At 43.2% G+C, this 12,442-nt stretch overlaps 1 protein-coding gene across 2 annotated transcripts in view; it reads right to left on the reverse strand.

Annotated features, from left to right (window-relative positions):
- Positions 1-12,442, reverse strand: part of LOC8051883 (polypeptide N-acetylgalactosaminyltransferase 5) — a 182,547-nt gene that overhangs the window by 12,186 nt on the left and 157,919 nt on the right. For both annotated transcript variants that reach the window (XM_040206047.3, XM_042294038.1), the window contains exons 7-10: positions 3,943-4,094; positions 3,390-3,560; positions 2,547-2,664; positions 249-429 (exon numbers count right to left, since the gene is read on the reverse strand). In XM_040206047.3, coding sequence (XP_040061981.1) covers positions 249-429; positions 2,547-2,664; positions 3,390-3,560; positions 3,943-4,094 — 622 coding nt within the window. The remainder of the gene's footprint in view (positions 1-248; positions 430-2,546; positions 2,665-3,389; positions 3,561-3,942; positions 4,095-12,442) is intronic.

Raw genomic sequence — 12,442 nt, forward strand, 5'->3', positions numbered from 1 at the left:
CTCTAGCTGTAGCAGATAATTTCAGTTTTGCCACAGACACCCAAAACTAAACTTTAAGCCATGATATTTATAGTACTACATACAATAGCGAAAAACAAAAGAAAAAAAATTATACCTTGCAATTTAGGGACACTGCTTTAGTTGAAAACAGTCGTAATCCCAAATTAAAAAATATTGACTAGAGTTGCCCTTTAACTGAATTCTTGCTTCCATGAAATAAAAAGTGCCACTTCAGAGAGTGCACAAACCTGGGTTGATTGCAAAGTAAAACTCCTTCCACTCGTCTAGCCAGACTTCGGCAAGACGGGCATTGTTGTGATTGACGATCTTGCTGGTCCCCCCGGGAAAAGTGTACGGCGTCGACTTCCTAAACACATGACCCACGTGTGAGCAGGGCACAATCTCCAATTCGCCTCCACACATCCATATCTGAAAAGGACAAAAACCAACTTCAATCAATCGACCAATTCATGTTTCACTGCGCCCCCAAACAGCTGGCAAGAGCTAGAGGAGGTGCACATATGTCACAGGTGAAACATAAGCAGTATAAGCAACCAATAGATACTAAAAAGTAAAAACTAAAAAGGGTACTGCTACACCATTATCTGTGGCTGAAAAATGTATGCTTGGTACTAGGTAGGTACCAATCTTTGATAGAACCCTAAACAAAAACAAAATATGATGATGCATTCTGCACTGTTTTTTTTTTTTTCCTTCCTAGTTGCAACTGTCTATTGTCACTAGAACTTTACTGCCTTCATTAATTGTTTGTCTCAACAGGCTGTTTCTCAAGTGCCATTTAGTCGTAAAAAAGTTGCATAGATGTACGTCAATGAACAGTGTAATAAAACTTCACAAAGGTGTCTTTAGGTGGTGCATTTATTGTACTAAAATTTTGCGAGTGTATGAATCGCAAAAGAAATAATAGAAGAAAAAGGATGTACTGCTGGGATTTTACGTTGCAAAGCAACTTAGGTTATGAATGATGCACCAAAGACTCCTCGGGGGGTAAGGGACAACTCAGGGTTCAAAGTCTACTCTTTGTGCTCTGAAGGCCGAAATGGAACCCCTGCGCTAGATAGGCAGTCAAATGGCAAGAAAATAAAAACGCGTTATTCCTATGCACAGGGAGAAAATTGGAACCAAAATGTCTGGTTGGCACGCTGTGCACAGATGGCACCACAAGAAACAAGGACTTGAAGGTGTCTTCCAGACAAACATTCTAAAGCAGATTCAGCGGATCCAAGCTTGTGATGGGCCATCTGTGAGTAAGAGCAAATACCAGATGGTTTGCTTACATTCTTCTTTCTGTGCATAGGAATAACATGCTTTTATTTCCTTGTATTTTTTCCCTGGAACCTACACTAACGAAATCAAAGTATGATGAGTGTATTACCTAAATACACCTTCAAGAAAAGTTCCATTGCACTCCGTTCATTGGCTTAATTAAATGGCTTTTTTTACGACTAAATATTAGCCCTCGAGAACACACTTATAGAACTTTATATGGCCATCAATATATGTCTCGAGCCAGAAACGCTAAGAGTAAGTGCTTTCTTGCTTCTGCCAAATTTACAAGATAAAATAGGTAATAGCATGCTCAGGCATTTGAAAACAGTAAATATCGAGTAAAGTTAAGACATTTATCTGAATTGCAGTAAGAACAGATCAGATATAGGTATGCTAAATAGGAAAGCTGATAAGAAAAGCCCAGTTTAGTAGCTTGTTCTGCTTACCATTAGATGAAATATGTAACTGTACACATGTCAATTAACAAACACATAATGAATTATCTTTAGAACCATGCTGAACACGTACCAAAGCTTTTGGCATGGAGCATCAAAAAGCAAAAAAAGGGTTGTATTACTAATCCTCAACCTGGGCATTAGAAAAATTGCAAACCAAGTACCACAGAATGATGCATATTTAAAATGTAACTGTGCTGGTGGAATCGTTCCTTATGATGGTTTGATAAATTGGGTTGTTATTTAAAAGAAACAGTGAAAATTAACACTTTTTAAAGATAGGGATCTCCAAGATCTTATTGTAATGACAGAATGCAACCTATAGATGGTAAACAATCTTGTCATCTTAAGGCTGCTGAAGACTGCTTACGACGAGATAACACACTGGCACCACCTCTTGGGTAACACTGGCCCACCTTCCAGTCCGCGTACATTTCACAAGTTTTTTTGCATCCTTCTTTAACCATGAGCTTGAAATAAATCTGACCACGTGATAGGCAACCATTTCTCACAGTGCATAGATTTAATCTTGCAAGTACTGCAAAACCTTCAATGGCGTTCACGATCGGAATCGTCTAAGTGCTATGCACAAACTGGCACGACCTCATTTGAACTCCACATAATGCGTCGCAGTGAATTGCAGGAAGTCGCGAAGCAGTGAGTCGCACTCCAGCACAAATGCATGGAGCAGTCTTTGGCGGTCGGTACCTCGCAAATTAAGACTGCTGCACCTCCGGATGCATTCCAAACGTTGCCTAACACCGATTCCTCCCAGAATGACAACACAAAACCATACATTACCCTGAACGAGAGTTCCAGGTTCTCCCCTCCCCAGATGTCCATGCCTTCGTCGTATTTTCCTAGCTCAACAAAATAGTCCTTGTCTATTGCAAAGAGACCACCAGCCATTGTGGGAGTCCTGCCAAAGAGAAGAAAGTTTTCTGTTAGGCATGGGACGAGCAATTTAAAGACCCGTTCGACGTTCCTGATGTAGAGGCACACAGCCTAGCGACTAGAAAAAGAAAAAAGCACATCTGCCACAAAAATAAAGAAATGGCTGCAATAAAATTACACGGTGGTAAAGTTTATTGCAGGCCACTGCAAGCTTCCAGTATATTGGAAAGGGTCACCGGGGGGGCTGGAAGAATGGACGACACTCACATAGCATCCAATCGCACTTGGCAATGTTTCATGCAATCGGTTGTCATGGAAACCAAGCCAGAGACTCCATGATATGTGATCAATTATGGCGAGGCAGCGCAAGGAAAAGCGTGTCCTTACATTGGCAGTATGGCGACTTCAGGGGCGACAAATGGCTACGGTGCTGAGGGCACATCTCTGAACGATGCGTTTACCGCATTCTTAAGAGTGGACCCTCGATTTACGCCCTACGACGTCCTAGAAGTGTCACGACGTAGCTTGCCATGGTTATGATGGTGGCAGGCCACACTCGCATCTGCTCATACTTTTTGCCGGAACCTCTACGACCAACCGCCAGGACTGCGACTTTCGATAACACGACTTGCCGGCTCCAGCAGCGTCATGTGTTGGCACTTCGGAATGACCAGTTGAAGATATGCCCTCTAGCCGCCATACAAGCGAGGAAGGACGAGCAGCAGCGATCAAGACGGCTACGGGACTCACCTGACAGGGAGGGTACGGTCCCCACCTCGGCGGTCAAGCTCTCGCTGGGGCACCCTGTACCAGCGGAAGTTCAGCTTCCAGTTGAAGCCGCCCCAGGTCAGGTCGGAGGCAGAGATGTACTCGAACGTCTCGTCGCTGATGACGTCGATCACGGGACAGACGACACGTGTCCTGGCAAAAAAGGTGCAGGATGATCGTTACTACGGAAGGAGCCCAAGAGAGACTTGCACTAAAAGAATGAGATGCAGACCGGCGATTTCGCAAGATCGGCACTCTCCACACCGATCGTCCTCTCATCGGTGACCACATTTTTGGTTGGCCAGTTGCCGTTACGAGTTGACCAGGTACTTTTAGCTGCTAGGGACTGCAGTTACAGTTACTAGCCAAAGATTAGGGGTATAACTGCACTTTAAGAAACGTGCCACAGGTACTTTCCGACATGCAACCCAAACCCTCTGTCAAATGGTAGAAAGTCGGCACAAGATTTGAATCCCAGCATTTGGAGGCTGGCATTTTACCTAGAATCCATCGGGGCGACTCATTCCCTGCTCACCTGTCTTCCGCAATGCGGGCCAGCAAAGGTTCGAGCCAGTTCTGGGTGCATTCGCAGTGAGCGTCCAGGAAGGTTATCACCTGCCCTTTCACCGCCGCCGCCCCCAGTAGCCTGGCACGGATAAGCCCAGAACGCTTTCCCGTGCGCATCACCTGGTCAAGCAAAGGCAAGAAGAAACACTCAATCACCGGTACATCTATAATGCAGACAATACTAAGGTTCCTGGATTGCGAGTGCCAGACAGGTGTGTTTACTGCACCCTCATTTGTGGTTGCTCGATTTCGGCCTAGCAACATCATTAACTGCTGTTGCCTCACACAATCCTGGCGGTGACACAGGCGCAGATGTGGACATGGTGTACACTTGTTCTGCTGCAGGTTGGCTTGCAGCTCGACTCTACAGAAGATTCAGCAGTAAAAGTTGGGACGCAGCGACAACAGCGACACTTGAGCTCGCTCATACTTTTTGGCGGAGCTTCTGCGTCCAACCACCAGGATCGCAACATCCAGCAACATGACACACCGGCTCTTGCAACAATATTTTCTGCGCCATTTGAACCCACTTTTGATGCGCAAGTGCTACTTCCTGCTATACAGATTATTCGGAGACGAGTTTCATCCCCCATAACGGTACAAAACAATGTTCACAGTTGAAGCCGACAACTCGGGGTGCATGACGCGCAAAATACTGTACACCTCTTGATTTTCGTTGTGCAGGCCTAACTTTTGAAAGATTTGAGAACAGCAAAAAAAAAGTCAAAGCCGTTTACAACTCCCTGTAACGCCGAATTAGAGCGCAGCTCTTGAGGAGGAATGAGTAGGGAAGGGTACTGAGGGGGGGAGGAGGAGGGAAGGGTATTGAGGGGAGGGTAGACCCCTCCTCCTCCTCCTCATTCTCGAATATGCTCCGAAGGGGGCGGTCACATGACCTCGGGGAGGGGGAGTCACGTGACCTCGGGGGGGGGGGGGGGGGGGGGGGTCACGTGACCTTGAGGTGACCTCGGGGGGTCAAGTGACCTTGGGCGGGGTCACGTGACCTTGCAGTTACGCCGACGGCGATGCCGCTCAAGCCAGAAACGGGCCCCTAAGAACTGCGCTCTAAAAGAATGTTAAACTTGGAATGGGGAGCGTGCTGGTAAGGATAATATAAATAATGGGAAAACACAGAACACAAGGACGAACAATCGTCTGGTCCGTCTGTGTTTTGTGTTCATTCCATCATTTATAATAATATTAAAGCTTTACTTTGTTCTGACTTCACCCAAACTTTTATTAGCCTTATTAGTGCAATTTCCCAGGATTCAGTTACCAAAGGTAAAAGCATTGGAGTTCTGCCCACATTGAATTTCTAAACCCAAACACACGAGAAGCTATATACCGCGTAGGTCAAATGAATCAATGAGGTGCTCGAAGCCGGTGCATTCATTAATTGAGAGTATGAATACATGAAACCTCCAGAGTCAAAAGGAAGACAAAAAAAACTGGTTTTGTCCACAGAAAAATTATTGCTAAGCCTTCTATCTCAAAATCATCAGAAAATTGTTGTGGGCTATTCTGGCATTTACTATGACTGAAAAATTTTAGGGATGCCGTGAACCACCCTAGGTTCGATTTCGAAAAGTTTCAATATTTTCTAACCGAACTGATGTTCAAATTCGAAAGGCTTCGATATTTTCGACCGTACGGAGATTTCAATTAGAAAAATTCACAGCTTTCAAAAATCGTGGAGTTTTGAATTCGAAAAGTTCGAAGCTTTCACGGTTTCTAAAAGTTTGGGTTCGATTATTTCGAATATTTTTTACTTGAGGTTTGAGAAATTCGAATATTTTGAACTTTCCTAACTTAAAATTCGAGAGATTCGAACTTCTTTGGATCTAAAATTAGAAAACTTTGAACGTTTCGAATTCTTATAGACATAAAGTTCGATAAATTCGAAGATTTCGCATTTCTTTCTACATAAACTTTGAAAAGTTTGAAGGTTTCGATTCTCTTTTAGCGCTACGGTATATTCGAAAAAAAAAAAAAAAAGCTTAGGTTTCGAATTTTTTTCAAGTCCAAGTGCGCAAAGTTTGAAGTCCAGCTTTCATGTTCCGCCACAGTTTCAGTTTCAAATAAAGGCCCGTTCACACTCTTGCGACCTAGTAAGACCGAGAGAGACCAGATTGATTTGTAGGTCTCTTGCAATCTCTTAGGACCAGCTCTGCTGCAGCGCATCCGATCCAAAGAAGCCGCAAAAGGCTTAAAAACCGGTCTGGTCTCTCTCGGCCTTATTCTGTCGCAAGAGTGTGAACGGCGCTTAACGTTTTCACGCCTCACTGGTTTTCACGAAATCAGGTTTAGAAATGCTCTGGTGTGATATTTAGACCACGCAAAGTTGGTCAGGCAATTAAATGAGACGACGAGTGTCCCAGATGTGCTGGATTATTTGCCAGTGCAGAGTGACGTGTGCAGGTCAGTAATTGTGACCGTCAGCCCCGGGGGGGGGTCTTTAACGTGCACCACACAGTAGTGATCACACGGACGCACTGTTTAACGATGCTCATCCAGTTCGAAATGGCCAGGGGCAGGCAGGTGGTTGAGGCTCAGAAAAACCTTGACGCGATCTGGCAAACTGCCTCCCTATCCCTTGCACATTGGCAGTAATCCGCTCGAACGCCGCCCGAGCGACGCTGGCATATAGTAAGTTTAGTTTGTACATGATGCAAAATCCTGATACTGGGAATGAAATTTGAAAAAAAAAGTGTAAGAGGACAGAAAAAAGGGGACAGGACAACGTCTCAAACTCAGCTCAGAACTACGTCTCAAACTCAACTCAGCTGAAAACTCAGCTCAGGACAACGTCTCAAACTCAACTCAGCTGAGATTGAGACGTTGCCCTGTCCCCTTTTTTCTTTCTTTTTACACTATTTCTTTCGAATTTCATCCCCAGTCTCGGGATTTTGCATCATAATCAACATACACCAGCTCGCCTGAACCTTGACAAATGTATATTTTCCGAGACGGAAGAAACGCCGAGCAAAAAGCACAGAAGCTGACACAACTTGGTCGAGGAGCGTTCTACCATACCAGTAGCGTCGGAAGAGGAAAAACAGGGGGCGAAGGGAGGGGGGGAGGCCAGTCTCCCCCCCTCTTAGATATTTCGGACTACTAAAGAAAACAATATGGGGAACAAGGGCGTGGTCGAGCTTATTTTAATCTTAAATTATTTATGCATACTTATAGCTAATGTCGCTCTTCACTGCATAAAAGATCGCGTAATGGTCATTGTTATAAACTTGTTGTCAGAAGGCACTACTCATCACATCCTCGATGGTTCGGAAGTTCAAAGCTATGTCTTTTCGACCTAAATAACTGTGCCATTGGTAAAAAAATAATAAATAAATAAACATAACAATAAATGCAAAAAAATAAAAAGCTGGAGAAAAAAAAACATCAACAATCCGCCGGAAGTGCTGTATTCTTGCATATTCAAAGGCCCAGAACTACGAAACGAGTTTCTCCTACCAAAATGTGTAAAAAGGGGCGGTGCAATGATTTTAACACTGAACGAATGTGCAGCTTGTATTTTTTATATTGTTTACTTCGGCATAAGAAGTAAGAGAAAAAGTGCCACCATACCCCAAAATACCTCTATTCCGCTGCGTAATCGTAAAATAAAAAACACTTTTCTTTCCCAACCTGCGGCCACATCGTGGCCGCAAATGGAACCTGTGGTGCGATGTCATTCGGAGTGTTTTTTGTAAGTGATAGTGTTAGGCAATTAAAAGCTTGATTTAAAGTTAAGTTTAAAAAATCTTGTTGTTTAGGCATGCAGAAACGCTTCAAAAGCCTAATATTGCTGCTAAAAGATTTGTGGCGCCATCTACCGCAAGTCAACCAAACCTGCCGTCGCCGTCATCCGTCGACGCCCGAGGCGCCTACGGCGGCTACACGAGCAACCCAGACGTTTTGTCTTTCCCTCGCTCGACGGAGTGCGTTGGTCGTGGTCCGTAGTATCGTGGTATCGTTATTGTTCCTGGTGTCTCGGCCTCGACTTCGACTTCGACTGCCCGCCGCGTCGCAAGCATCTTGCGCTCAACGTCGCTCAGGCCGTCCGCCCATGACGCCATGTTGGTCGGGAATCGGCGGGGAGAGCGGCGAGCCGGCGAGCGCTGGGGAAGCGGAAGCCAGAAGAACCCAACCGGAAACCAACGCCACTCCGAATGACGTCACAGGCGAAGCTGGTGCCGCTTCAATGTTGAGTTGAGGGGTGCCAGAGATACCAATTTCTTTTATTTTTTTTTATGAAAACTAGGGCAAGCAGGAAGGAATAGTTTTCGTTCCTTCGTTTTATATGTGGCCGGGATCAATTCCCGCAATTAATTAGCCAAAGTCCGCAAATTGTTGCACCGCCCCTTTAAAAAACACATGTCCCAAAAACGTCAAATAAAAAAAAATAATAATTTTCTTTTTTTTTATGACGTGCCGAGTGTGAACTATATTAGAAATCTTTTTCCCTGAGTTAATTTATTCCTCAACGTGAAAAGAACAATATATATATATATATATATATATATATATATATATATATGGGTGGTTTCATCTCAAATCGTGCAGGCAAAAAGGGTCGAATTTTTAATTTTGATGAAAAAAATATATGTTATGCCGCCGTTTCTAAAACCGCAGTCGACACAAACCGCAAGTTCGTCGGATTTTTTCTTCTCGACTTATGAATTTTTAAAGAGGCCGCGGCGAAAAGCAGTGTTTTTCACACCCGTCGTGGGTCGGATGTTTCGCTTGATCTCCGCCATGGATTTTCAGTCCACATTATATTATCTTTTTCGAAGCACTCTGTGGACACATTTAAAAGGCTTCAATACCATGGAATAATTTTAGGCCTTTTGCTTTTTTTTCTGTAAAAATGTCAAAAACGCCTCCTCGGTCAATTGTTGACGAACTTTGACAATTAATTACTGGCGATCTACTTGGGTTACACCAATATTTTTTATGTCCACGGAGAGCCCAAAACACGCTCTTTTTATTTATTATAAAATGCCCTGGCTGTATAAAATATCCTTTGCGGTACGTTTACGTTAATATTATGCAAAAACCAAAAAGAACCATTTCTTAAATTGATTTTCTCAAAAAACCTATTTTTTATTTTTTTATTTTTTGTTCAAATGTAGATATGATAGTTGTCTACACGAAAATCAAGCCTAGAAGGTGTATATTTTGTTTGCATGTTTTATATTTAGGCCTCAATATCGGAAAAAGACGTCTTTGTTTTGCAAGACCTAAGTCAGACATAGCGACCCATACGTCTCTATGAATTGTGAAAAAGTTTTCTTGAATTTTCTTCTGCATTTTGTAATCAATTATAAACGAATTTTGTGATATTGATTATGTATGTATGTTATGATAAGAGCGGGAACCATGAGATACATATCTAACCAAATCAGCAGGCCTAGTAGACTTTCAATAACCAAAAGGCATAGACGTTGTATTGTTTCGATTTATAAACCTTTCAAAGTAAACCAGCACGACTAGCTATTAGCTGTCATATTACTAAGACAAAGAAAGTCACCACATCGTCCATATATTATATACAATTCTTTACGAAACCAAACACTGGGGCTTGTTCACCGCACATCGCACAGGTCACCAGGGAATATCCTTTCACTTCCGTAATACACAAAAGTGGTGACACAGAAACGGTCCGAAACACACAGAGAGTGTGTCATGGAGAGGGGTAGGAAATAAAAATAAATAAATAGGAATTAAATTGCCCAACTCCGATCTTAACGAAAATTGCGTTAAAAAAATAATAAAGTATTTAGGTTGGAGTGGTGGCAAGACGATAGGTCCACGCCTGGTGGAGAGTCAGACAAAAAACTCGACGGCACGTAAAGGTAAAAAAAAAAAAAAATCAATAATTTAATAAAGACGGAAAAACTCAGCCGCACATGGCAAGAACAAAAACCAACTCCCCCAGGCATTCCCTAAACGGGACGCAACCAAATGCGTGCGAACACGCTCTCTACATCACCGCCAGGCCGCTCCGCCATGATGAAATAAACCCAACAACTGAACAGTGCTAACAAACAGTTAGTAAGAAAACATTAAAAAAAAAAACGTTCAGAAAAAATTGCACCCGAGAAACAAAGTTCAGCGGGGCGAAGAAACACACACGAGTCGGTCCCACGACATTGAAGTCTGGCAGGATGACGGCGTCCACATGATGCTCGAATCTGTTCCTGCCTCTATTACGCACATCCACGACGGCTGTGCGGAACAGTGGCTGTACGAAAGAAAGTGAAGAATAGATTCCAGCAGGCGATGCGCGAGAAGGTAACCGAGACTATGCTTCAAGCTTCACATCGGGAGAGGAGCTTTCGAGGTAGTTTCTGCAGTTACTCAAACTTTCTCTTTCCCCTTCCCTTTTTCAAAAGAACACGTCAGCCGGCGCTAACGTTTCATCTCGGGAGAAGCCCACTCTTCACAAACGGTTATAGTTGACAAGGAGGCTGACTTCGACCCAACTAGTCTCCGGGCAAAATACAAACACAAGCATATTTACCAACACGCTCGTTTTAATGTCAGTCTCCGGGCTTTGCTGTTTCCAAAAGAGATAACCCTTTATAAGGACAGAACGAGCGGGTTGGTGGGGATAATTAAACTTAAACACTCCCTTCTCGTTTTCTTCCTCAAGTTTAATAGATAACCCTTCGGTGCTATTGGATCTCCCCGGAGAGAGAGAGAGAGCACGGCCGTTTCGAGGTAAGGATAGGGCGTTCGAAGCTAGGGCAAACAGGCGGTATCGTTTCACGCATGCACGGATGGCTGGTTTCAAATTTCCCCACATCCCTAAAGAAACCGGCCCATCTTCGTGTGTGCATCTGCGGGATTTCTGTCCCGCGCCACCGGTTTTAGCGCGCACGCGGCGTTCTTTTGGCTGGCACAACAGTTGTTGACCGTCGACATTGTAAGGCCGTGGTGTCCTCATCCTTTCAGGCAACGATTCCTTTGCTTTCCTTTGTACAATACCCTGACAGACTCCTCCTGGGTGGCTGTCACTGTTCGCCGCGTCAACGAAACAATCGTACCATTTCACTCCTCGTGACACAGGGTGCGCTGCTCGCTCTACTGTCACGGGCTGTCCCATCTAACACAACGAGAGCGAAAGGTCGTGGTCATCTGCTGGCTCCGAAAGGGCGGGACGTTCATGCAGGCCAATGAGGGCCCCGAATCAATAAGACGTCTGCCGACTCCTACACGTTAAAAATTTACGACACCTGCTGGTCTGTTAAGAAGTGTTGCTTTCTCTTTTTGGAACTCCTCCGATGTAGCTTGCCGCCTATAATAAAATTTAAATAATCAATAAATATATCAGGGGGGGAAATACTGTATTTCAGTTTTATGTGGGAACGTTGAAAAAAAGAAAAAACTATTTCCAAGCTTGTGAAGACGCGCAATTCGCAAGTCCATTTCGAGCCGTAAAAACACGTTTTTGTACGATATTGATGCTTAAATGTAGAACATACAAACAAAATATACACTTTCTAGGCTTGATTTTCGTGTAGAGAACTATCATATCTACATTTGAACAAAAAATAAAAAAAATAAAAAATGGGTTTTTTGAGAAAATCAATTTCAAAAATGGTACTTTTTGGTTTTTGCATAATATTAACGTAAACGTACCGCAAAGGACATTTTATACAGCCAAGGCATTTTATAATAAATAGAAAGAGCGTGTTTTGGGCTCTCCGTGGACATAAAAAATATCGGTGTAACCCAAGTAGATCGCCAGTAATTAATTGTCAAAGTTCGTCAACAATTGACCGAGGAGGCGTTTTTGACATTTTTACAGAAAAAAAGCAAAAGGCCTAAAATTATTTCATGGTATTGGAGCCTTTTAAATGTGTCCACAGAGTGCTTCAAAAAAGACAGTATAATGTGGACTGAAAATCCATGGCGGGAGATCAAGCGAAACATCCGAGCCACGACGGGTATGAAAAACACTGCTTTTCGCCACGGCCTGTTTAAAAATTCATAAGTCGAGAAGAAAAAATCCGACGAACTTGCGGTTTGTGTCGACTGCGGTTTTAGAAACGGCGGCATAACATATATTTTTTTCAATTAAAAATTCGACCATTTTTGCCTGCACGATTTGAGATGAAACCACCCATATATATATATATATATATATATATTAATTTGTGTTCTGATATGGTAATGATATGTACTGTCTGTGGTGTTAATTTAAGTGCGATACCTCAAACAATTTCGACGAAACAAATTACCAAGTTCATAATTGCCCGTAGATACATGTTTGGATATTTCTTCAAAACTCGTCTTGAACAACAGTAATCATATCTTAAGACTACACTTACCTAGGCTATACATAGATCATTCTTAAAAAGTTTAACATCTCTACCATAAATATCTTCGGCTATAGCGCGCTTCAAATATGGTACAAACGACAACTGTCAAAAACCCTTCGTCCTTCCTCGCTCCTTCGGGAA

Source organism: Ixodes scapularis, unplaced genomic scaffold (genome assembly GCF_016920785.2).
Source record: "Ixodes scapularis isolate PalLabHiFi unplaced genomic scaffold, ASM1692078v2 PGA_scaffold5__190_contigs__length_132052651, whole genome shotgun sequence".
NCBI classification, from domain to species: Eukaryota; Metazoa; Arthropoda; class Arachnida; order Ixodida; family Ixodidae; genus Ixodes; species Ixodes scapularis.